At 43.9% G+C, this 24,345-nt stretch overlaps 1 protein-coding gene across 3 annotated transcripts in view; it reads right to left on the bottom strand.

Annotated features, from left to right (window-relative positions):
* Positions 1 to 300: 300 nt before the first annotated feature.
* RHOC (ras homolog family member C) overlaps positions 301 to 24,345 on the bottom strand; it is a 31,901-nt gene continuing 7,856 nt past the window's right edge. For 2 of the 3 annotated variants that reach the window (XM_083509090.1, XM_083509091.1), the window contains exons 2-5: positions 6,513 to 6,670; positions 5,711 to 5,831; positions 3,761 to 3,891; positions 301 to 1,154 (exon numbers count right to left, since the gene is read on the bottom strand). In XM_083509090.1, coding sequence (XP_083365216.1) covers positions 981 to 1,154; positions 3,761 to 3,891; positions 5,711 to 5,831; positions 6,513 to 6,668 — 582 coding nt within the window. In that variant the 5' untranslated portion in view covers positions 6,669 to 6,670 and the 3' untranslated portion in view covers positions 301 to 980. Of the gene's footprint in view, positions 1,155 to 3,760; positions 3,892 to 5,710; positions 5,832 to 6,512; positions 6,671 to 12,830; positions 12,923 to 24,345 lie in introns of those variants that run through there. The other variant, XM_083509089.1, reaches the window with a different exon arrangement.

Here is a 24,345-nt window from a genome sequence, read left to right as displayed (position 1 = left end):
GGAACCGCTGACCTTCTGATCGGCAAGTCCTAGGCTCTGTGGTTTAACCTACAGCGCCACCCACATCCCAATACCCACCAATACCCTTGTATTAATAGATTTGCCCAAAGATAAGGAGCTGAGTTGCTACACTTTATGGAATTGTGAGGAAGAAGGTAACAAGACAGATACGATGAAGCAGCTGAGAAACTTCCAAAATAGGTTGACTGCCCTTGTGATGCTCAGCAGCATCAACACAGCTTCATACAGTTCAGTGTGCGGATGGACAGCCATACAGCATCCACAACAAAAGAGTCGAGCTCAAGTTTGAATTAATTTAATGAAGTGAGAATACAGTATTGCCAAAAACACAAGGCACTGCTGCTCCAAAGAGAAGCAAAGATTATTTCTGACCACTACAGAGCGCAGCTCCTTAATGCGAATACAGGAGGCCATTTTGGCAAGACTTACCCCGCTTGCTTTAGCACATTTGTGGAGAGAAGCCAGTGCATCCATTTGTAAACCAGAGGCAGGCTCCACATTCTCAGATTGCAATACTCAGAAATTTAGCTTCCGTAATATGTAAGAACAGGAAGACACAAGGGTAAGCACTGGTGAATCTGTACAAAGCACTGAAGAGTAGGATTAGTAAAAAATGGGAGCAAAGAACAATGCAGCGTTAGTTCAAGTACACTGCCTGCCCAATACAAAAAGGACATTGTTTATAAGGAGGATTCAGAAAGACACCTCTGGCCCATGAGAGAGCTGGAAAAGGCAGCCTGGGCATGCAACACAGGAAGAGACCGTGTAGATGCCTATATTGTGTATCCCAGGAAGTTTACTGTACAGAGGGATGAAGGACATAGCCAGCATGTTAAATTTTTTATTCTAGATAGAGCTAATAGCTCCACTTCTCCATCTTGACCCTATCTGTGGGGTGCATGGAAAGGGAAAGATACACTTCAGACAGCACAGTCACATCATCTGCCAATGCGCCCCTTTTACAGGAGGGGGCAACCTTTGCGCTTTTTGTTCTTCCTGACTTGCAAGGCGGCTCGAGTTGCCATTTCGAACACTTCCCGCACGCCGTCCTTCGTCTTGGCTGAGCACTCAAGGTAGCCAAAAGCATTGATCCTGTTTGCCATGTCTCTCCCTTCCTCTGGTTTCACTGGCTCCTTGCGAAGACAAAGAAAAAACACACAATCCAATTTAATGAAACCTCTGCAAGGCTTGATTTAAGGAAGAACTTGAGTTAGTACAGGTGTAACACCCTATCCTGGCCGAGAAAAGCAGCACAGCTCCTCGTAGAAATATGGGTGGCCATTTTGGCAAGACTGAAAGGACATTCTCAGATGAATTGGGGGGGGGGGGGAAGAGGACGATCCACGTATAGAAAGTGCCAGCAAGGCCTTTTCCATGTTCAGATATATACTCAGTGTTTGGAAGGCCAGAGGGCTGGGCAGTGCAAATTCAGGGGCAGGGGCAGAGCCAGTGCTGTGGCCCCATTGGCGCTTTCTATATGTGGACCCCCATTCACACAACACTTGAAGCAGATTTTAGCATCCTTCCTATAGTCATACAGGGTAAGAAGGGGGCTTAATCTTTGAACCTGAAAACTTTGTGGTTCCTGTATCTGCCCCAAGCCATCTGGATGCAAGGGAGAGAGGACAGCAAACATGTAGACATCTTAGCAAAATTTGTTATGGGTTTCTGCAGTGATCAAATCTCCTCTGGACCACTAGTCCATGCTGTACCCTGCAGGACACTGTTCCATCATCAATCTGCAATCTCTGCCATCTACCTTTATGGTGTCTCTGTCTTGCCCTGGTGCTAGGCTTGTCCTACTGAAAAAATCAGGGAGTCCCTCCCAAACCAGGCTCTGACTCCACTGTAGGTTTTCTCTATCTCATAGGGCTTCAGGAACGCTGCTTCCAAGCAGTAGTTTTCAATATTTAAAGAGATGAGGTCCAACTTTAACTCCAGACTAGACCCATCTTCTTGTTGTTGCTGTTACAGTACAAACTGCCTCTTCCTTCCCACCCCAAAATCCTTTAATCCACTTCTGGGTCTTAACCAAAGATATTGCCAAATTCAGAATTAGGAAGATTGGTGTTCGTTTAGTTTTTAATTCCTTCAGCTCAAAATTCCCAGCACGAACCCACTCTGAAGTTCAGTTCACAATGATTTCACCACCAGGTAAAACCACAGAGCAAGGAATCTTACACTCTGCACATGCCAGCCCACCCTTTCCCCTCTGGGCTGCATATATACCACATGTTTAAAGCACATTCCATTCTCTCTCCCCCCCCCCCAAAGAAATTGTGAGGACTACAGTTCACCCTTACAAAACTGCATTTCCCTGCACCCTTAAACTACAATTCCCATTATTCTTTTTTGGGGGGGAGGGTGCTTTAAATGCATGGCCTGCATGTAGACCAACACTTCCAAAAGTAGGAGCACCAAGTGTCAGTAGGATAGACTTTTATCATTACAGTGGTACCTCGGGTTAAGTACTTAATTTGTTCCGGAGGTCCGTACTTAACCTGAAACTCTTCTTAACCTGAGGTACTACTTTAGCTAATGGGGTCTCCCGCTGCTGCCATGCCACCGGAGCACGATTTCTGTTCTCATCCTGAAGCAAAGTTCTTAACCCGAGGTACTATTTCTGGGTTAGCAGAGTATGTAACCTGAAGCGTATGTAACCTGAGGTACCACTGTACAGCCTGAATGTTTGATAACGCTCAATAGCAGTGAGCTATGTGAGTTTTAACTGCCAATACCTCTGCCTGGAAGAGATCTTACTGACCCTGCTCAGAGGCAGCTTCACCACCAGTCCTCCCCTTCTGCAAAGGTTACTGTGTTGGGGAAAGTGGAAGTGGGAGCAACTTCCCATGGACTTTCTTGTAAAAGCCCTGAATATCCTCCCAAGAATTATGAGGAATGTCAGAACTGATTAAGAGCACCATTTGAGAAGGGCACTATCTCCCAGGTGGACCAAAGATTTAGAGCATGTGGAATTGAGACACTTGCATCAACCTCCTAAAAGCAACCCAACATCTTTCTAGGAGTTCTCTTAATCACCAATATAATACGAGATGGGAAACTTGGGGGGGGGGTGAAGTTAGTATAACAATTCAAGTACTGACAAATCATTCTAGTTTTGAAATAATATTCTGATCTCCCAGAAAGAAAAGTGATTCCCTAAATTTCTTGTGTGAAAAATCCAGAGCATTTACAAGTTTCACCTAATACTTCAGTGTAATGAGACAAATAAGATGCATATTGCATCACACATTGTATGGAGTACAGCACAGATCCATGTATACTATTTAATTGTGTTAACTATCTAATTCTCCCCCCCACACACACACTTTTAAGTTTTTTTATTTACTTTTGAAGAGTTCTCATGTGATCCTGTTTGGAATAATGTTCCCTAGTTGCAGAGTTTCAGAATACACAAAAGGCACTTGTTTTATCTGAAAATCTTTAGTTATCTCACCCATTTTAAGGGGTATTGGATGACTTGCTGTTTAGAAAAGGATAGGAGGGATATAGATTCTCCCCAAGAGCACTTTACTGCATAACCGCAGCCATCAGTAATTCTGGTATGAAGAGTTCTCCAAGCTGTGGCAACAGCGGCTGCTGGTATAAAGCCTTCCCAGAAACATCACAATGACAACATTACACAACATTATGTAAAGCAAGTGAATTATTTCTCACTACAAAAACTCCACCAAGCTTTTTAAATAAAATAAAATAAAATACAACAGGCTCCTCCTACCTGTTTCATCTTTGCCAGTTCCCTGCGGGTGTGATCATCATTCCGCAAGTCCTTCTTGTTCCCCACAAGGATGATGGGCACATTAGGGCAGAAGTGTTTCACTTCAGGTGTCCATTTCTCTGGGATGTTTTCTGGAAAGGCCAATCACATTCTCATGAACCAGGTCAGGCCATGAAATAAAAGCTCTCCTCCCAATGAAGGACAGATTCACAGGTATAATAATCCCATGGCACTTAAAAAGGAAGCTGTTTGAGACCTCTTCAAAACAGGCCATCCCCAGATCCAGTTTGTTGCCAAAAGCAAGACTGGATACAATGAGAGTCCTATTTCCAGAGCCCTGGCCAGCGCATGGCTGAGAGCCTGCTCTCCCTACCACACCCAGTAGCAGCTGAAAGGGAACACTGAACTCCCTATGCCAATGAAAGAAATAAAGTGACTGGGAATATGGGAAAGCTCTCCTCACACAAATCCCAGAGCCACAGCAAAAAATCCCTGGAGACGTGAGCAAAGATCAGTTTCAGAGAGACAGAACACCACACAGAAGGAGCTGTGCAGAAAAGTTCAAAGCATCTCCCAGCGCACACACTTCCCTGCAGAATCCAGCTATGACAAATACTGTCATCATTATTAAGTCTATAGCACTAGCAGATGCCCAAGGAGTCAGCGCAGTTTAGTAGTTAACTGTTTGCCCTCAAACGCAGAGGCAGGATCCTATCATCATCCTCCAGCCAACAAGATGCTGTTTAACACAGAACTGCTCTAACATGGGCCTTGCTGCTTATATCCTGCATCATCTGCCAAACCCGTACACATATCTATGTCCATAAAGTCCTATGAACAAATTCATAGTTAGAAATAGTGTTCCTGATTCTCAATTGTGCATTCGAAAGCAGTGGTTACTGGAATAAGGTTTCCCCTTTTTCAAGTGAGAAAAATATTGCGAGCAGCCAAACGTGTTTGAAAAGCCCCTAGATAACAGGGCAAGGCAGCTGCTTTCATGTATAGACCAGTAGGCCTTTATTTATTACCTACTTATCTCATTTTTAACTTGTCCGTGATCAAACAAGGTTGGGGTACCTCAAACAATATAAAATAAAACCAGTGACAATTTCAACAAAATTATTAACACATGAATCAGCCAGTATAACCTCTGTTCTTCCTTGTTTGTTCTACAGAGATCCAGACTCGAATCCAGGTCTTTCATGGGGGGGGGGGGAGACAGGCCAGGGGTTCCCCACCACTGATCTTGCTCAATGTCTGCTGGCTCTCCAGCAATGTCTTTTCCATCTACTGCCACTGACCATTTTAATTGAAGATGCCAGAAATTAGACTTACGGTCACCTACTCAAAAAAAAATGTGCTCTACATTGAGCTATGGCACTTCCCTTAACCTTCTTAGACCACTGCAACAGTTGTGGAAAATGCTGGGAACTGTAGTTTAAGGGTGCTGGGAAATGTAGCTCTGCAAATGACCTCCTAACAACTCTAAGCACCCTTAATAAACTACAGTTCCTGTGATTCTTTGCAGGAGGCTATGATTCTTAAAGTGTGCTTTAAATATCTGGTGTGAATGTGACCAATGTTTCCCAAAATAGCCATTGCTTATCTGAATCCTGCAGGGACTGGAAGAATCACTACTTTGAAAGCTAAATTAGGTGTTTCAGCTTTCCCAACCCACCCGCCCACAGAGTTCCCTTGTATCCTGTGGGTGTGACCCAGTGGCGTAGCGTGGGGGTGCAGGGGGGGCCGGCTGCACCGGGCGCAACATCTGGGGGTTAGGGTTAGAGGGCGCAAATCCACGGGTTAGGGGGCGCAAATTACTTGCCTTGCCCCGGGTGCTGACAACCCACGCTACGCCACTGGTGTGACCATGAGCCACCAAATGGGCAGTATCACATGCTCTGTGTCCTCACAGCCTCTTACCTCAAGCCTAGAGTGCCATAGACTTACCTAAACTGTCTGGACTATCAATGGAAAAGCACATGAGGATAACATCTGTGTCTGGATAAGAGAGGGGCCGTAGCCTGTCATAGTCTTCCTGCCCAGCCGTGTCCCAAAGGGCCAGCTCCACCTGGAGAGACAGAAGGAAGTTTGTATCAGTGAGCAGCAGCATCAATACCACTCTGGATAAGAAACTGAAGCAAACAGGAGCACAGACCCTTTTTTCTTTCTCTCCCCATAGTACATCTTGGTTAACAGGCAGCTTTAAAGGCAACCTGGCACAACATCTACCCCAATTAAACTGCCTGAGCCCAGGAATTGATTATGGCCATTATCCAGTGTGTTTTATAGGACTGCAGCGCTACCCTCAAGGGTGCCATCAAACGGTGTCAGATGATCATGAAGCTGTCAGGAGAGGCCAGGTCCAAACACGGCTCACAACAACATCCCTCCTGACCAATGTGGGACGGTCAGTTACAAGATGTGCAGCCTCTCAGAGATAACAGCATGACATTGATAGTACTTTAGAACAGTTCTACTGAAGTTACTGTAAACCTTTATTGGGTATGATATGGACTGTACACAGCTTGACCCAAAGGGAAAACCTAACCTGAGGCGGGATTGGGGACGAATAGGATGAAATCAGGGTTTTGGCAACAGGTGACAGAGGTGGGCAAGAACATTTTAAAGGGATTGGTGTCAGAAGGAGCAGCATGAAGTTCAGCACTAAGGGATGAACTGCAACAGAAACTGATGTGATATTTATTTGGGGTTAAAAGGATAAGGTGCACCTGCTAGCAGAGAGAGTTACCTGTTTCCCATCTACTTCAATGTCAGCAATGTAGTTTTCGAAGACGGTTGGCACATAGACCTCTGGGAATTGGTCCTTACTGAACACAATCAGCAGGCAGGTCTTTCCGCAAGCACCATCTCCAACAATCACCAGCTTTTTCCGAATCGCTGCCATGCCTGCAGAAAGAAAAAGAAGGCTAGATATGAAACACAGATCATGAAGACACTGGAATCCTACAACAGGGGTGGGCAAAAAAATAGTTTGGAATCTACTAGTAAATTTCTTGGTGATTTGCAGGGTATTGGCAAACCTTTCTGTTATGTACTGAAGTTCTCACCCTGGGCCAGCAGGGGGATACTGTAGATAGTTATGCAAATAAGGGATCGAAAGTGACATTCAGTGATTGGATAGTTTTAGAAAATTGTTATAGTTACGTTGTACCGGAGCTCTATATAAGCAGGCTGACTGAACCCTTCAGTTCAGTTCTGTTCTGGCCTGGGAATAAACAAGAGCTGTTTGAAGAATCGCTGTGTCGTCTGATATGTTCACCCACAACTTAACAGTTTCTGACTCCCCATTGTTTAATGATAAGCAACAGCAAAACAACTTTTTCTACCCAAGTTAGGCTGCTAAAATAAAGATAAGCTAATAACCAGGAGTAGACTTTCATGTGATGGGTTGGCAGCCTCAATTCTGTTCCAATACTGGAGGCAAATTCCTCAGCTCAGAATGCACTCAGAGGCACCTTGTTCTTTAATTCTAACTGTTTGACTTTTGCACTTAGCTCTGATGGGTAGATCTTAAGGCTCTAATAAAAACCCAAAGCAGATTGGACAAACCCCAAGTAATAATAATAATAATATATTTATTGTCATTGCCCCCTCTCGGGGACAACGAAATTACTTGGCTGCTCCATCCACCCAGGTAGGGCACTCCACACAAAATCAAAACAACTATAAAAACACTAAAGTCTGCTCACCCTTATGCTACTGGATAGCTCATAATTCCTTCTTGCCTAAAAATCCCTCCTGCTACCATGTAGCATAAGGAAGTTCATTTTAAAATGTCACAAGTACTTTCCCGATCACCTCACAATTCAAAAAAGCCACACTTTTCTTTGACTGTCTCACTGACTTCACTTGCAAGAACATGGCTGGGCTACATTTCAGAACAGATGTATAGATTAGCTACAAAAACCACAAAAATGTCACTGCACACCAGACTTTCTGTGGGTTTCAATCCAGCGGAAGTTATTTTAGAAACCATAAAGTGCGCCTGGAGAACACAGTGATGCAACAGAGACAAAACTCAACATGAATAAGCATTTATACTCAAGAAAGGTCCAGCTGAAAATTTCAAAATATTTAGACGGCAATATTGTGCAAGCAAGGAAAAACAATTATTCTTATGACTTATAACATGTATCACTGCCTTTGCTGGACAAACATTGTAAGTATTATATATTACTGCCCTGCCCTGCCCTTCCCCAGCTTCAAATTTTTGAAGCTGCCCTCATTCATGAGGTTTTTTTGGTGGAGGGGGTGCTCTAATATGTAGTTTCAACCCCAAATCTGCACCTACTGGATTTTGGGGTATTATGCTACAGGCACTGGTGGACTGTGCTGGGGAGCGGGGGGAGAAGAGAGGAGAACTTTGCTGTTTGGAGCAGAGCCAACAAAGGGATTCCATGGGGAATTCCAAGGGATTTGTGTAAGCACATTCGCAGCACAGGAAGCTGCAGCCAGATCTCCTCTAGCAACATTTCACCCTGCATACCTAAGCAATGCTCCAAGATAGAGCTGGTGTGGACTCCGAGCACAAGCATAGCCATAAGTCATTCTGAAGGCTGGAAGTCCTGTACAAAGTTTTGCCCGCACTCTTGCCTTACAAAACAAGAAAATCACACAGGTGTCTAAATTAGGCACCTGTAAACAGAAGGGAGATCAGTGATGCAGCAGAACACCTGCCACGTAATGAAAAATCAGGTTAAAAAAGGCGAAAACACCTGGGATATGAATGTTTCAGAGGCCCGGCATTTGAAGTTCAAAGAACTATAGTGCTCGATTTGTCTGGATTTGTCTGCTGGATTAAACGTTCTTGCAACAGAAGCCAGTGTACTCCCCTGGCAATTACACACAAAAACCCCAACAGAAACTCCCACAACACAGGGAAAAGCACCAAGCATAATCAAGACTTGTGTTGTCATAAATAGATTAACTAATTAGATTCAGCTTCAAAAAGCAAGATGAAGTCCTCATCCATTTGTTCAGCAGGTGAGCAATAAGCATTCCTCCTACTCTGCCTGAAGCCAAGCTGACTATCAAGAAGGTTGCATCTGGAACATTTTGCCATAAACCTAGACCTTCAGAATACGTGCAGTATTGCACTCCTTTCTCAGCTGCCAGACTTCTCAGGGGCAGCAGCTGTATAACTTTTATAATCTCCGGGGTTAAGACGGCTGGTCTGTTTAGCATTCTGACAGTAAAAAGAGGACGGAGTGTTAACAGAGCTGAATTTAAGCCTTTCTAGAGTCCCCAATTCTTGAGAATTAATACCTCGATTCAACCAGCAGACACAGAATATGTCAGGAGTGAATGCCTTGTCATAAGACTTGCCAATTTGGAACAAACCCTGCTTGATGTGTAGATGTCACAAACCCTAACTCAAGACTATACAGTCCAGAGGTAATAATCTACACAAAGGCACAAGCATCAACCCACACGAAGGGAGGAAACACACCCAATTCTAGGTTTTTTTAAAAAATAAAACTAAACCTGAATCTAGTATTCAACTATCTGAGACATTTCTCCAACTCCCCAGTCATGAAACTGCTAATACTGTAATTGTTGGTTGGCATCTGTCTGTCTCAGGATACAATGGAAGAGTGCGCCTTCAGGGGTGGAGTCAAACTGTTGGAGCACTACAGCGCCTGCTGTGGCTGTAGAGACCGATATGGGAGAGACATGTTTTGTTGCAGCTGGGGCAGATGAAGGCATCCCGTTGTGCCGATGCAGACGTGCCATGGTATTTCTTCTCTCTGTGCTCCTCCCAACAGTCATTCCTCCTCTTCTGGTCACTGATATGGATATACAACCTGACTGTCTCCAGGTTTCTTGTGTGTGTCATTTACAAACAACATTTCTTGGGTAGGAACCTGTCACACTTTTGTCTTGGAATGGAAACATTTCCTGGTTCAACAGACCCCCATCACTTCTTGAATGGATGTACACACCATCTTCAGTCAAGCTGAAGGCATAGGAGAGTAACAGGGAGAAGAATATGCCCAAGAGAGTTGGGGCAAGAACACAGCCCTGTTGCACACTGCTCTTTATAGGGAAGGCATCCAAGGATGAGCTGTAATGTTGTTGTTGTTGTTTAGTCGTTTAGTCGTGTCCGACTCTTCGTGACCCCATGGACCAGAGCACACCAGGCACTCCTGTCTTCCACTGCCTCCCACAGTTTGGTCACACTCATGCTGGTAGCTTTGAGAACACTGTCCAACCATCTCCTCTGTCGTCCCCTTCTCCTTGTGCCCTCAATCTTTCCCAACATCAGGGTCTTTTCCAGGGAGTCTTCTCTTCTCATGAGGTGGCCAAAGGATTGGAGCCTCAGCTTCAGGATCTGTCCTTCCAGTGAGCACTCAGGGCTGATTTCCTTAAGAATGGAATGCCTTTATACAAATCTATGGTGACACCACACTTGGAATATTGTGTACAATTCTGGTTGTCCTTTATCTCAAAAAGGGTGCTATAGAATCAGAAAAGGACAAGAGATGATCTGGGGCTAGAGTTAATTCTTGGGGAGTGGAAAAGGTTACATTTGAGGCTTTTTAGTTGTCTTGTTTTTTGTTTGTTTTTAAAGACAGGAGTAGGATACGCTTGACATTTATATACATGTTCTAAGTTTACTAACTGCATTTATATTTTCCCCAACAACAAAATGTTTTCTGGATGGCTTCCAATAAAGGAAAAACAAATGCATATAAAAATAAAAACGAAACCAATAACCATAAAATCTAAGAACATAAAACCAGCAGCCAGAGGATAAAAGCAACGTAACAAAAACTCACAGCAATACCATAATTCTGAAAGTTTTAAAATGTGTGATAATATTGAGTCATAATATTGACACTGAAGCTAAAAAGGTTTAAGAGCCTGATAAAATAGAAAGATCTTCACCTGGTGATGAAACACTGACTAAAGCATAGCTGTCGGGTGAGCCAAGCAAGCATCGTGTGGAGAAAGCGCATAGAGATAGATATTTTGTTCTCCCCTCTTTCATAATACTAGAACCTGGGGTCAAGCAATGAAGCTCAGTGGTGAGAGATTCAAGACAAGAAAAGAGAGGCACACAGCACAGAAGCAGACAATGGAACTCTCCACCACAAGATGGCTTTCCTACAATCAAGTGGTATACAAATTTTCATAAATATATCATAAACCCAAATAAAGTACCTCCAAGCAGGGATATTCCTAGATTATGCAACACCCTATATGATACAATATACGATATACGATATCTTTATTGTCACTGTCCCATGCAGAACAATGAAATTGAAAAACTACATAAAACTACTACAAAACTACATAAAACATTCAAAAACCCTAAAAACTCTGAAACCCCATTTTAAAATACACTATACTATAGAGACCTGCTGCGTTTAGAACCAGAATTGCTTTTGCGTAGAAACTGTTTCTCAGGCGGCTAGTCCTGGCCTTTATAACCCTATACCTTCTTCCAGAAGGCAGAAGCTGAAAGAGATCATTTCCAGGGTGCGTACTATCCTGCGCTATCTCTGCCGCTTTCTTATGGCACCTGGCAGCATAGATTTGATCTAAGGTGGGAAGAGTGCACCCAATTATTCTCTCTGCAGTCTTTACAACCCTGGATAGCGTTGTTTTATCCCTGGCCGTGCAGCTCCCAAACCACACACACAGACCATAAATTATATGCTCTCCACAGTGCAATGGACTCCACAGTACCTTGGCCCTGATTCATGTTATCTACTGTATCATGACTGGATAGATCTGTAATGTTGCTTTCACAGTGCAGCATATTAATATCTGCCTTTATGCTATTTTGCCTTGACAAATCAATTCAACACAAATTGTTCTAGGGTGCAAAAAACCAACAAACAACCCTCTCAGGAAAGACCAGAACTTTATGTGTTTGTTCTAAATAACAGCATTTTGCCATAATTCTTGCATAACAGGCTTTACTTTAACTGATGTGCTTCAAATTAGGACAATCTCTTGTGTCCTTTTTTAAAACAAAACAAACATCCATACATAGATGCTTCTGTATGTGGTGGGGAGAATTAGCATCTAGACAACTATACAAACCTGAATACTCCCCTCCCAAATCTCACAAAGTCGTCTGAGGTGCAATGGGAGGAAACAGATGCAGGTACTGTTCACAAGACTTCACCTGACTACTTTGAACCCATAAACATTGAATTGAAGGAGGAGACTTCCAAGTGTGATGGTTGGCTAAAAGAGGGAAGACTTGAAAAAGTCAGAGCATATCCATATTGATAAGCTCTCAGAGACAAAGCCAACAGGAGCTAAATATTTTATTCATCACATTCAGCCTGCAGTCAGTGGATAAAACAGATGGGATCATCGCTCTTAAGATACTGCCAGTTAAATGTGGAGAATTGAATATCATTCCTTTTCATCCAGCCTACTGCAAGAAATTATGCCAGAGATGGGTCTGACATTTGTCATCCATATAACACTTTTATTGAGCAAAGTGTTTTATAAACCTCATTTCATTCGTCCTCAGCTGGCCTTTCAGGGTGGTTATTTACATTTTATGGTTTAAAAATGCAAGTAACTTTATTGCTTAACCACTGGTCTTTACAATAATAAAAATAATAAAAGCGCAGTTTGGAGCACACAACATAAAGCCTTCTTAAAAACTCATAAAAACCAGTAGTCCATTGTAATGCAGGCATACGAAGGAAAATTATGGACATGGACATGGCTACAGCAGAGAATCTATGACTACCCTTGGGACTTGAATCTGAATCTTCAGTGATCCAATTTATTGGAGGTTTTAAAGCAGAGGTTGGATGGCCATGTGCCAGGGATTCTTTAGTTGTGCTTCCTACAAGGGGTTGGATTAAATGACCCCTGGGGTTCCTTCCAACTCTACAATTCTTTTATTCTATTAATTTTAGAGATATAGGAAGGGGTAAAATGTTTAGAATAGCTGACCTATTAAAATATTCATTTTTAAAAGGTGATGTGCCAAATATATACATATTTATATTAGCAATGAAACACCATATCAAGCAGCCAATGTAGATGCAATGGCAGAATTGTTTTAACTTGCCTTTTGGAGGGTAAGCAGGAGAGCGCCAAACAGAGTACATCTTAACACTGTGAGGTTACCTTTTGTTGCTTGGGGTGGGGTGGGGGTTGGACAGGTCTGGCAAATACAGGTGATATGTTGCCATAGGAACTCATTGTTAAATCACTGTCCTGAATGACTAGGCAATAATTGAAAGCAGGCAAGAGGCATGTCTCTCTCCTCACCCCTTAGCTACAGACGATGTCATCTAGTGGCTTTGAAGTGTGTGTTTAAGTAAGCACAGCCTGCAGTTAGGAATTCTGGATTCTAGAAACACAGGGTGCTGGCAGTCTCCCTCAAGATCTGGTGTGGGAGAAGTGGGGTGCTGAAGTGGTTGAGCTTTGTACTTCCACCCATGCTCAACTTGTGCAAATGCAAACATTACAAAGATCTCCTTCCTTTCTTTCATTTGTTTGACCCCACTTTTATACAATCCAACCCACCCAACCATATACAGTGGTACCTCGGGTTAAGTACTTAATTCGTTCCGGAGGTCCGTTCTTAACCTGAAACTGTTCTTAACCTGAAGCACCATTGCTGCTGCACCGCCGGAGCATGATTTCTGTTCTCATCCTGAAACAAAGTTCTTAACCCGAGGTAATATTTCTGGGTTAGCGGAGTCTGTAACCTGAAGCATATGTAACCCGAGGTACCACTGTATGCGGATATGGGCAGCCATATAAATTTTATTAATTACTTACGACTGCTAAAATGAGCTGCTATCTTCCTGGCACCTCCTTTAAGGTACATATAGAACAGAGCTAGGCCTTCCTAGAGGTAAAATAACAAATCCCCCAATACCCCAATAGTGATATAGGGGCACTGATTTGCTATCCTCTTTTTCCTTAACTCACGATCCACAGTGCAAGTGAAGCAAGTTGTATTTGTAGGTCTCTCGCTGCTTTTTTTGCATGCATGGAATGTGGGAAGCACCCTTGGGTTGCTAAGGGAAACCACCATGTCTGAACATTTTGTTGGTTAGCATAAGGTTACCAGATTTTTTTCAATGAATCTGAGGACACTTTTCAACTTCAATGAATTTTGTATGGGGACTGGTTTGTAAATCCGGGGACTGTCCCCGGGAAACGGGGGCATCTGGGAACCTTAGGTTAGCATTTATAGCAATACTTGGAGCCAAGATACTGGGGCCTTTGACTGGCACACTCATAAGACTACTACTTCAGAGCAGCTATGGGACTGAACCGGAAGGGAAGCACACAAATCCAGGGTTGGGAATTTATGAGTCTGTTCAAGCTGGAGTATGGGGTGGCTTAAGGGGTAACAAAGGGTCATCTCGAATGAACTTTATGTAGGTTTATTTGATGTTTTCAGCAATCATAGCTCTGTGGTGGTTTGGTATTAAACATTGGCCAGAGGTTGAAGACAAATGCCTTTGTTACTGATAACTTATATATTCCCTCACATCCTTAGCCCCATACCTGGTGTTGGGGGAAGGGAGAGACAAACTGGGTGAAGAGCTAAATATTTGTCTTGCTGACAGATTGCTCTAATAGAAGACACAGCCAAAAGATGGATTATAAGAAATGTAGTTAATCGCATATGGGTTCTACAGTGCAATATGCATCTAATTAAGGTAAAGGGACCCCTGACCATTAGGTCCAGTTGTGGCCAACTCTGGGTTTGCAGCGCTCATCTCGCTTTATTGGCCAAGGGAGCCAGCGTACAGCTTCCGGGTCATGCGGCCAGCATGACTAAGCCGCTTCTGACAAACCAGAGAAGTGCACGGAAACGCTGTTTACCTATTTATCTACTTGCACTCTGACGTGCTTTCAAACTGCTAGGTTGGCTGGAGCAGGGACCGAGCAATGGGAGCTCACCCCGTCACGAGGATTTGAACCACCAACCTTCTGATTGGCAAGCCCTGGGCTCTGTGGTTTAACCCACAGCGCAACCCGCGTCCCATGCATCTAATTAGAGGCCAATAACAAAGCATGGCACAGAGAGAAAGCCGAAATCAATGAACAAAAGGTTAGCAAGTGCAGGAATTACATGAACCTTGACCAAAGAAAAACTGGGCAAATCTTAACTCATCTTCCTGATGGGTTTTCAAACCTACCGTAAATTTCGCTCCAAAACACGCACTTTTTCCTCCGAGAAAGTAAGGGAAAATGCCTGTGCGTGTTAAGGAGCGAATGCACGGATCAGAGCCATGGCTGCCGTCAGTCAGGCAAAGCGGGAGCCACTTACACGCTCTACGAGGCTCTCACTTTGCTTTCTTTAAAGCGACCTGGAGCCAGGAAGGAGGGAGGGAAGGAGAGCCATAGCAGCAAAGCCGGCAGCAGCCGCTTACACGGGAGGGAGAGACGCTTGCAAAGGTCTGTGCGCTCTCTAAACAGAGCAATGAGGCTGCAGAGAGACGGCAGGAAAGATAAAATTTAAGCAACCAGCAGCAAAATAAAACCAACCTCTAGCTCTGAGCCACGCAGTGAAAACCAGGAAGTAAAAAAAAAAGGCTGGGGAGGGCATGAGGGAGAGGGGAAAACTTCCCAAATCCCCCGCGTCTCAGCTGATCGGCTGGGATGGAGCAGCTTGTTTTCAGGCAGGATAGATTTGAGGATTGTCTGGGTCCTAGTGCCCCTACCTCTTTTTTGTGCTCCATTCTATTGCTGCTGGTGGCTGCTTATCATTCAGGCTGCAAGGAGGAGCACTTTTACACAGCTGCAATCCAAGTCCTCCTCACTTGCTCAAATCTATTCCGCCTCAAAACAAGGAGCGGAAGGAAAAGGCTGCAAACTGTTAAATGGAAAAAAAAACCCAGGCACAGGGCAAATACCTTAAGTATACCTTTAAAGCAACAGTGCTCTTTCCCTCCCTCCTCCCCGCGGAAAAGCTCCTTGTCCCTTGAGTTCTTTTCCTTCCCTCCCCACTTAAAATGTGGTTACAAAGCACGGATCCACATGGATCCTCAGGATTTTTGCATTGGGCTACCCCAAACTCACTGTCAGATCACATGTCTGTGGCCACAGCATGAACCATAAAAATCATACATCCACTGTTTCATTTAGAATATTTTTTCCTCGTTTTCCTCCTCTAAAAACTACATGCGTGTTATGGTCAGATGCGTGTTATAGAGCGAAAAATACGGTAATCACATTCTTTATTGTTGTTGTTTAGTCGTTTAGTCGTGTCCAACTCTTCATGATCCCATGGACCAGAGCAGGCAAGGCACTCCTGTCTTCCACTGCCTCCCGCAGTTTGGTCAAACTCATGCTGGTAGCTTCGAGAACACTGTTGCATTCTTTAGTCAAGACTATTGTCCTCATGCTATCAGTGACAACATAATCATGTTGCAGGACATGCAACAATTGCAATAGAAAAGTTCCCTTGGTGTTTCCAGAGACCATTAACACTTTTTCGGGGGGGGGGCAAGGGTCACATTCACCCTTACCCACGTCTCCAAGGGCTACATGACGGTGGGAAAGGATCAGAGCAAAATAAAAATAAGTGGGGTCACAAGTCCATGACCAGGAAGAAAATAAATATTCATTAATGATTGATTCATGGTTTTATACACCCCAAAGGCAGGCAGAAAAATTGTACGGCAATTAACCAATCATGCTTCAGAAAAAAAATGATTATATTCACTTTGTGTTGAATCTATTAAAAAATGGAAGAAGGCACCCATATCACAGTGGACTCGGGAACATTGATTTGGGTTTGCTAGCAGGAATGATTAATACAGGAGCGCCTAGGCCACATTCACTCAGTGCTGCAAAGTTGATAACTGGAAACAATCCAACTCAGATTCCAACACTGTAATTGACTGTGTACGCTTGTACGCATTGTGAAATGCCAGCCAGCCCTGAGATAAGCCAAATTTGAACAATTCTACCCCTAGAGATTTTGTTACCTAGGTTCTGTTTATACAGAGATGGCCTTATCTACAAAAGAGGAATTCCCAGTTATATATAACTGAAAATAGCTAATAACGATACTCTACAAGGCTGATATCTTAAATCGTCATTGCCTTCTATCCTGCAGACACAATATGTTGGTTTTCAACACACTTAAGGAGCATTAAACAGTAGATCTGAATAACATTATCAACACTTAGGATTTTAGATAGCACTCTACTGCACACAAAGTACTTCATCATATACAAAATTTCAGTAACTGTTATAGACAACCCTGTGAAGCATGGCATTAGCTCACTTCATGTGTGCAAGGGGTTCCACATGAAGAAATAAGCAGCAAGACTGTACTGCTGGCCCTGCTCCCAAATGTGGCTTCTCCCAACCCCATCTCTTGACATCAGCACATTAGGGAAGGACATCCCAGCTCAGGAAACCCCACCTAACGCATGCATGTTTGGGAGAGGCAATGGGTTCACCCTTTTTACACATGGACCCCCTTTGCATGCTACTCACATGAAGGAACGTTTTGAAGACTGTCCAGAAACTTCAACTGGTCCAAAAACTTATCAGCAAAGCAAGCACACATAAGATCACACTCCAACAGCCCAGTACATCCTTACAGTGCTTAAAGAGATAGAGTAGCTACCAGATCATTCCTGGGCACAATTCCAAAGTGCCTGGCTTGGTCTACAACACCAAAATGATCTGGGAACAGAGGAAGCTCCAAGTATAGGCTCAGAATTGCCTAATTATCTAGCAGTGACTTTGGGGGATTTCATTAAGTGCAGCCCTACATGATAATGGAGGGTCAATGAACCTGTAAAGGATGTGCTCTGCCACTCAGCTATTACCTCAAGGTATGCAAAATATTAACTACCCTGGCTGTTAAGATCATCTTCAAAGCATCTCTACACCTTCTGAGGTGCAGCAAGCAATGCATGGAAGGGCTTTTTTCGCAATGGCACCTAAGATCCAAGCCATTTCAAACAAATACAGTGGAACCTTGGTTCTCAAACTTAATCTGTTCCAGACTTTTAAAAACAACCCATAAAACAGCAATTTAACATGAATTTTACTATCTAACGAGACCAATGATCCATAAAATGAAAGAAATAAACAATGTACTGCAGTCACACAATCAATCAGTAGCTGAACTGGGTTCCACGCAGTCACAAAAACGAAACAAAAAAGCCGCAAAAACGCAAATATATATATATATAGCAAAAACAGACAGACCTCAGCATAACACTCAAATCGGAGCACATTCGGCTTCCAAAAAAAGTTCGCAAACCGGAACACTTCTGGGTTTGCAATGTTTGGGTTCTAAGTTGTTGTTTGAGTACCAAGGCGTTTGAGAACCAAGGTACCACTGTATTGCCATCTGTGTATTTAAGATGGAGTCTGAGAGAAAGTGGTACTGTATACCTAAGCTCACCTACTGGAGTTCATGATACTGGAGGCAACTAGGAGAGCTGTTTTGTGTAAGGGTTAGACACCAGGACCTGCTGGGTGACCTTGAGCAGTCTCTCTCTCTCTCTCCCCCCCCCCCCCGTCTCACAGGGGGTGTTGCAGGGTTAAAGATTAAAGCTGAGGAGGACCATGCCCAGTGCCCTGAGCTCAATACCATCTGAACCAAGGATAACCTGGTTTACGGCTCAGCCTCTTAACCTCTGCGCCACACACCAGTTCATGTTTCAAAACAATTAAAACCTGCAACATTATCACAATAACTCTGCACTATCACAGTTAACCGCATAAGCAGCACAGTGTTCTTAACTTGTGTGCCAGACTTTCGGAGGTGTGACCCAAACTGTGGAAAGGGAAATAAAAGTAAGATATAGCAAAACAAGTCAGAGGAACTGGCATTCTAAGGTCAAGATGGTCCCTGCTATTGGGACTCTTTGTTCCTTTTAATATTATTATTGAAGGGAAGCAGCCTATGTTTGTATTTCATCGGTCAGTGCAGGCCCCGTTTTCCCTGCTGTCACCTTATCTTAAACACAGGGCAAAGGGAATTTGGGAATGTGAAGCATTCTCTTGCAACACCGGAAAGGAGAATTTGGAAAGAGCAGTCAATGCTTTCAGTCTGCCTGTTACTTGGAACTATATATTTAGGGAGGTAGGTCAGGGAAAAAAGGTTTTGCGTATTTTACAAAAGGTCAGCAATTGCAAAACAAAATGAAAAAGCTGGCTGAATGCAACCTAGGTCAAGAGCCCAGTTATGAGAGACATGCATTGCAATCCATCTGCATGCAACACCCCCTGTGCTTTGAGAAGGGTGTAGGCCAGTGTTTCCCAACCTTTTTTGGGCAAAGGCACACTTGTTTCATGAAAAAAATCTCGAGGCACACCACCATGCCAGATGGGGAAAGGTCACTTTTTACTTATGTAAAAAAAAATAAAAAAATAGTAACAGCATAGAAGGTAATGGTTAGGCTAGCATCCCTCTTCCAAATATGCTAGGTTTTTATTTGCAGGGACTGTTCTACATGGGAAAGCATTCAGCACTGTCATTCTCCCATCTGCCATCTGAATTGGTACTATTCTGGGTCAACTTACTCTGCTGCATGTGTAGATGAAAATGGCACCAAGTGTGGGGGAGGGGGCAGAACAGGTTTCAGATACAGGATATTAAGCATACACGTACTTCAGATTGAACTGGTTGCTTGCTTTGCAAGTTTTCATTTCCCAAATGACTGCCTTGGCAAGCGCAATACCTACCAGGCTCAACGCCGGTCTCGTGCTGCCGCTTCCCGCGCTCTCAAGGACCCGGGAGGAGGAAGGCGTGAAGGGAATCCTGAAGGCGCGAAAACCTCGTGCATGCGCAGGCCTTCCGCCTGCGACAGCCCAGTAGGCCGGCCGAAGCGAGCGGCGATGGGATGTGGGAGGGAGCTCGCTCGCCGCCCCGCGTGTGCCTATGTGGGGCACGTTACAGCCCCGTGACGTCAGCGCCACGCAGGCAGCCAGGCAAGCAGACGGCGAGAGCCCCGCGCTGGGCGGCCTCTCCTCGCCGCCGCCTCCCCGCCTCTTGCCGCCCGACTCCCCCGCCTCCCTCCCACGGCACACCAGGCAATGTCTCGCGGCACAATAGTGTGCCGCGGAACACCGGTTGGGAAACACTGGTGTAGGCTGCACTCTTCGCCAACCTAGTGCTCTCTAGATATATTGCGCAACTCCCATCAGCCCTTGCCGAAGTGGTAGTAGCCAGCAGCAAGTTATTTTAAAGAGAGACCTTCATTTGAAGGACCAGGAAGCCACGCTGGAAAGACAAGAATTCCACCCAACACACTAGAGAGTCATAACCACAGTAGCAAAGTGTATAAGTTTATCAGCTCTCTTATCAAAGTTTCCCACCACTTACTTGCCAGCTGCTAAAGCCAAGAATTCCTGGCTGTGCAAACCACACCTATTCATATGCCATGCATTATGCAGCTCTCAATTCAAAATTACAACTGGCCAAATTCTGTTTTTGGTCACTCACCAGAGTTTCAAATGATGTTGCAAAAAATGTCTAGACATTAAGGTGCACCTTTGAAAACTTATAAAAAAAGCAGCTGGGAGCAGAGAGAGAGGAATTTTTTAACCCTTCTCAGCCTGCTGTGGTCCTAACAAAAATCAGCCCAAGTTTATTTACATTGGAAGTGAAGTCTCCCCTGCTGCTCAAACACACTCACAACTGTTTAGACATTTAAAAATATTCACATTAATTGCATTCAAACAATTACCATTGCATCTAGTTTGACCCTAAGAATGTACCTAAATGCATGATTTCATAATAACTGCTCTGAAATGTTCCAGAAAGTAGTGTTTACTGACATGTGTATGTATACACACATATCACATTCTATATTCCAGCCATATTTCCCCAGTTTTAAATCAAGAGCTTCTCAACATGGTCTTATAAAGGCTTCCACTCAATAATTAAACACTTAATGCAAGATTACTCATCCCACTGAAGCATTAATGCATGACAGTGATGCAAGTAGCTACTTGTTGAGTTCAACAGGTCAGTAATAGAAACCAACCAAGGTTCACAAAGAGTAGGAGACGCCCTTAAGCAAGACTTTATTTTTGACAAGCGGTGGTGGAGAATGTGATTAAGCACTTGCCTGCAGTTTATTTCATTGCTAACATAGTAGAGGAAGAAATCTTTACAAGATTAAACATTTAGCATGATGAAGAACTCTGTGCAATATACTCATATGATGCTATGGGAATGCTGGTTTATCCTAAGAAGGGTAATAATCTACTACCAATACATTTTGCACTGATAGTCCAGCAGTGGGGAACCTCCAGCCCATAAGTATAATCTGGCCTGCCACCTTTTCTTTTCATCCCACTGGCATTGTCACAGAAGATCACACCTATTAAACAGGCCAAGATGGCAACAGTTTTGATCCACTTTTTAATATAACATTTATCTCAAATCAGCGCAATCTGTATACATATCAGCAATGACCCACATTAGTTAGAAACCATGATGACAACCTAATGACTTACCTGGTAGCCACAGGTGACTAAGAATTTCATGCAGCCAAGTGAGCAGGCTGGTAGAGGAAAGATGGACTGCTCCATTCCTCCTCTACCAACCTACTTGGTTTCCATGCTATCCGTGGAAGAAGCAAAACCTCTTCTTCCTCTACCAGCATGGAAACCCAGAGGTCAAGCAGATAAGGAACAAAGTTTCTGCCCATTTCACTTACAAACCCGCCTACTCCCTACCAACCCCCTCTCCTCCCCATTTACACCTCACCAACGCCCTCCCCTTTAAACCTTGCCAAACTCACCCTTACATCTCACCCAAATTGTGGCCTGCTCACCTTACAATTCACACAAACCCTGGCACAGGCGAGTCACAGAGGATCAGGCAGGGGAGGCTGGGCTAGCTCTCCAGTAACCATTCTGCTCTGCTGCCACTTCCCCTCTCTCTGCCTCCAGCATTGCTGAAGCCGAAATAGTGGTGTCAGTTTGAGGGGCAAGAGAGAAGGACAGTTGCTAGAGAGCTGCTCTGGCTTGTTCTGGCTACTAAGCTGGGCTGTCTGCCTGCTCATTCAGGCCATTGCCACGTTGCAGTTCACGTGGACTGCAGCCTGACGACATCCTTACACTTCTATTTATATAGAAAAATGTACAAGGCTGCATAAGGGAGCACATCATTTGGAACTAGGCAAACAGCTTTTGAAAAGGGAGGGAATTGAGACCAGCAGAGCTGCCAAATCAGCCTCAGAGCCCAAAACCAGGGTGATGGGTGGTGTAAAAGCTGCCTGGTAAATCTAACAGGAAAATTATAAAAAGAAACTTTCTCCTTTGTCTTGGTCACTGCATAGAGTTCTAAACAGGCTTAGAAATTTTGCATTGAGAAAAGGATTTTGAACAAGCAATTTCAGAAGCAACACAGAAAATCCACGAATGAAAAGAGACCTCTGCTCAGGGAGCTGAAAGAAGTAAATGAGAAAGCACCAAACAAGGCATCTCTTCAGACCAGGCACAAAATACATAGGAACATGCTCAAGAGGTAAACTTTGCTGATTCAGTAAATGGATTGTAGAGCTGGAGCCAACAGTGACACACAGCAGACCAAGCCAAGCCAGGAGACCCAAGACAACAACAAAAACCTGAAGGTAATGGAAGCTGCATGCACTGAGCACTCCAAGTTAGAACAAGGAAGGAAAAGAAGAAAAGAAGAAAAGAAGTGGGTATCGAACTGCAATCTAGGATTTCAGATACAGTCAGCAGGAAGCTTGACAAACTGGCTCAGACAAGAAAAGCAACAGACACAGAAGACTACACTCCACATCTTCCACAGCTTTTATATCGATCTCTGCTTCCTGACATCTGATCCAGATGATGAGATTTTTGGCAAAGCAAGCAACTGTACATTTGTAAATGGGCAGAAAATGCTGCCCGATACACAAAAAGATAGAAGTCTGTGGCTTGTGTTTGCATGGGTATTCGTTCCAACCAAAATCAAAGGGGACTGTGTACATATTGTTCAGTCCGATTTTGTGGGAGAAAAGTCCCATTGAACATAATGGAGTTTATTTCCAAGTAGCCATGTACAAGACTGCAACACATCAGTTCCCACACAGAACATGTATCATTCTCCTTTTAGGTTTTCCTTTTCCTTTTTTAGTGTTTCCTTACTTTTGAACTACTCAGCCCAACGTCAAATGCAAGTTCAGCAGAAACCCTCTTAGTTTCTGTACAAATCAACAAAGATTTCTGTTGGGAATCTAGGGTGAGATACCCATGTAGAGAATGTTGCCCCAAATGCTGGTCACCACACAGAAGCAGCTTAAGGTCCAAATGCCACTCCCCCTCTCCTGCCAAGCCCGGCTGCTCATAGGAGCCAACTCCTAGATGCCGAGGGGTCTTCATCCCCAATAAAATAATTGAGGGCCTCCCACAAAGCTGATGGGAATTGCCATTCACACAATGTGTGTGCACTGTGTCATGTGATTGATTATGTGGGTTGGGGCTTACCTGGACCCTCCAATATTTTATTCTAGTTGGCACCCCTGCAGCCGCTTAAAACTCCTCTGCCTTCCCCTACCAAACTGAAGGATGTGAGACAAGAAACCAACTCAACTGGAGAAAGAGAAACTAGGGGCATCTGCAAGGGACAATAAGTGGATAGAAAAGGGGGGAAACACCTACTGATTCTCCCTACCATCACCGTTACCTCAGCAAACACAGGTTCAGGAAACATACTCTTCCTGTGGCAATAGGCAATTCCATCATGACAAGACAGATGGAAGAGACATTTTGAAAGTTATCAAGTGACATTTGGGAGATCAATCCAAAGTTATCTGAGCAGACAGTTTTTGTTTTTGAACATGGTTGACATATCACAACCTATGGAAGTTGTATATATTTTGTTTCATTGTCCTCCACTAGCCTTAGTAAAGCCTGTAGCTTTTAAGCCATTCACATTATAAAATGATGCAATAAAATTCATTTTCCATTAATGTGCCACATCTTTTCTTCAGGCAGGGGCGAAACCTAGATTTATTTCACCCAGGTCAAATACCCAGTTTGGCACACTCCCTCTCCCCACGCACACTTGTGTACACACGCACACAGGCTGGGAGCCTCAATACCCCTGGAGACTTCACCTAGGACAAAAACCCTGGCTACCCCCCCCCCCAGCTATGGGTCTGCTTCAGGCATCAGGTGTATGCCTGTGCTAGCTAGGAAACACACTGAGAAGCCTGGAGCAGATCAACCATCATTGGGTCAAGTGTACCTGATAGGTCTATCCTTTAAAAATCTGTGCTGCCAAATTCCATTTAGCAGAATCAAACACAAAACTCCTCACCTCCTGTTGCAAAAAACCAAGCAGCGCACGTGATGTTGAAGCCCAAGCAACAAAGTGGAGAAGTTTATGTTTCGTTCATCTTCATGTTATAAAGTTTATTTTAGCACACATCAAGAGAAACAAAGACACTTCCTGAAAAATGAACATTTCCTTTCTACCATTTATAGCACCAGGGGCATAAAGGATGAACTGGGAAATATATTCGGACGTGAGCTTTCAAACAAGTACAAAACTGACTAGCCTGTTCTTTATCAAAGCCCATAAAGTTTGGGATGCAGCCTTGTAAAAGGTGATGCACTTACTG

This window comes from Podarcis liolepis (genome assembly GCF_965112155.1).
Source record: "Podarcis liolepis genome assembly, chromosome: 6".
In the NCBI taxonomy this organism is placed as follows: domain Eukaryota; kingdom Metazoa; phylum Chordata; class Lepidosauria; order Squamata; family Lacertidae; genus Podarcis; species Podarcis liolepis.
Note: the sequence above shows the minus strand (reverse complement) of the source record. Positions and strands in the feature narration are given on the sequence as shown.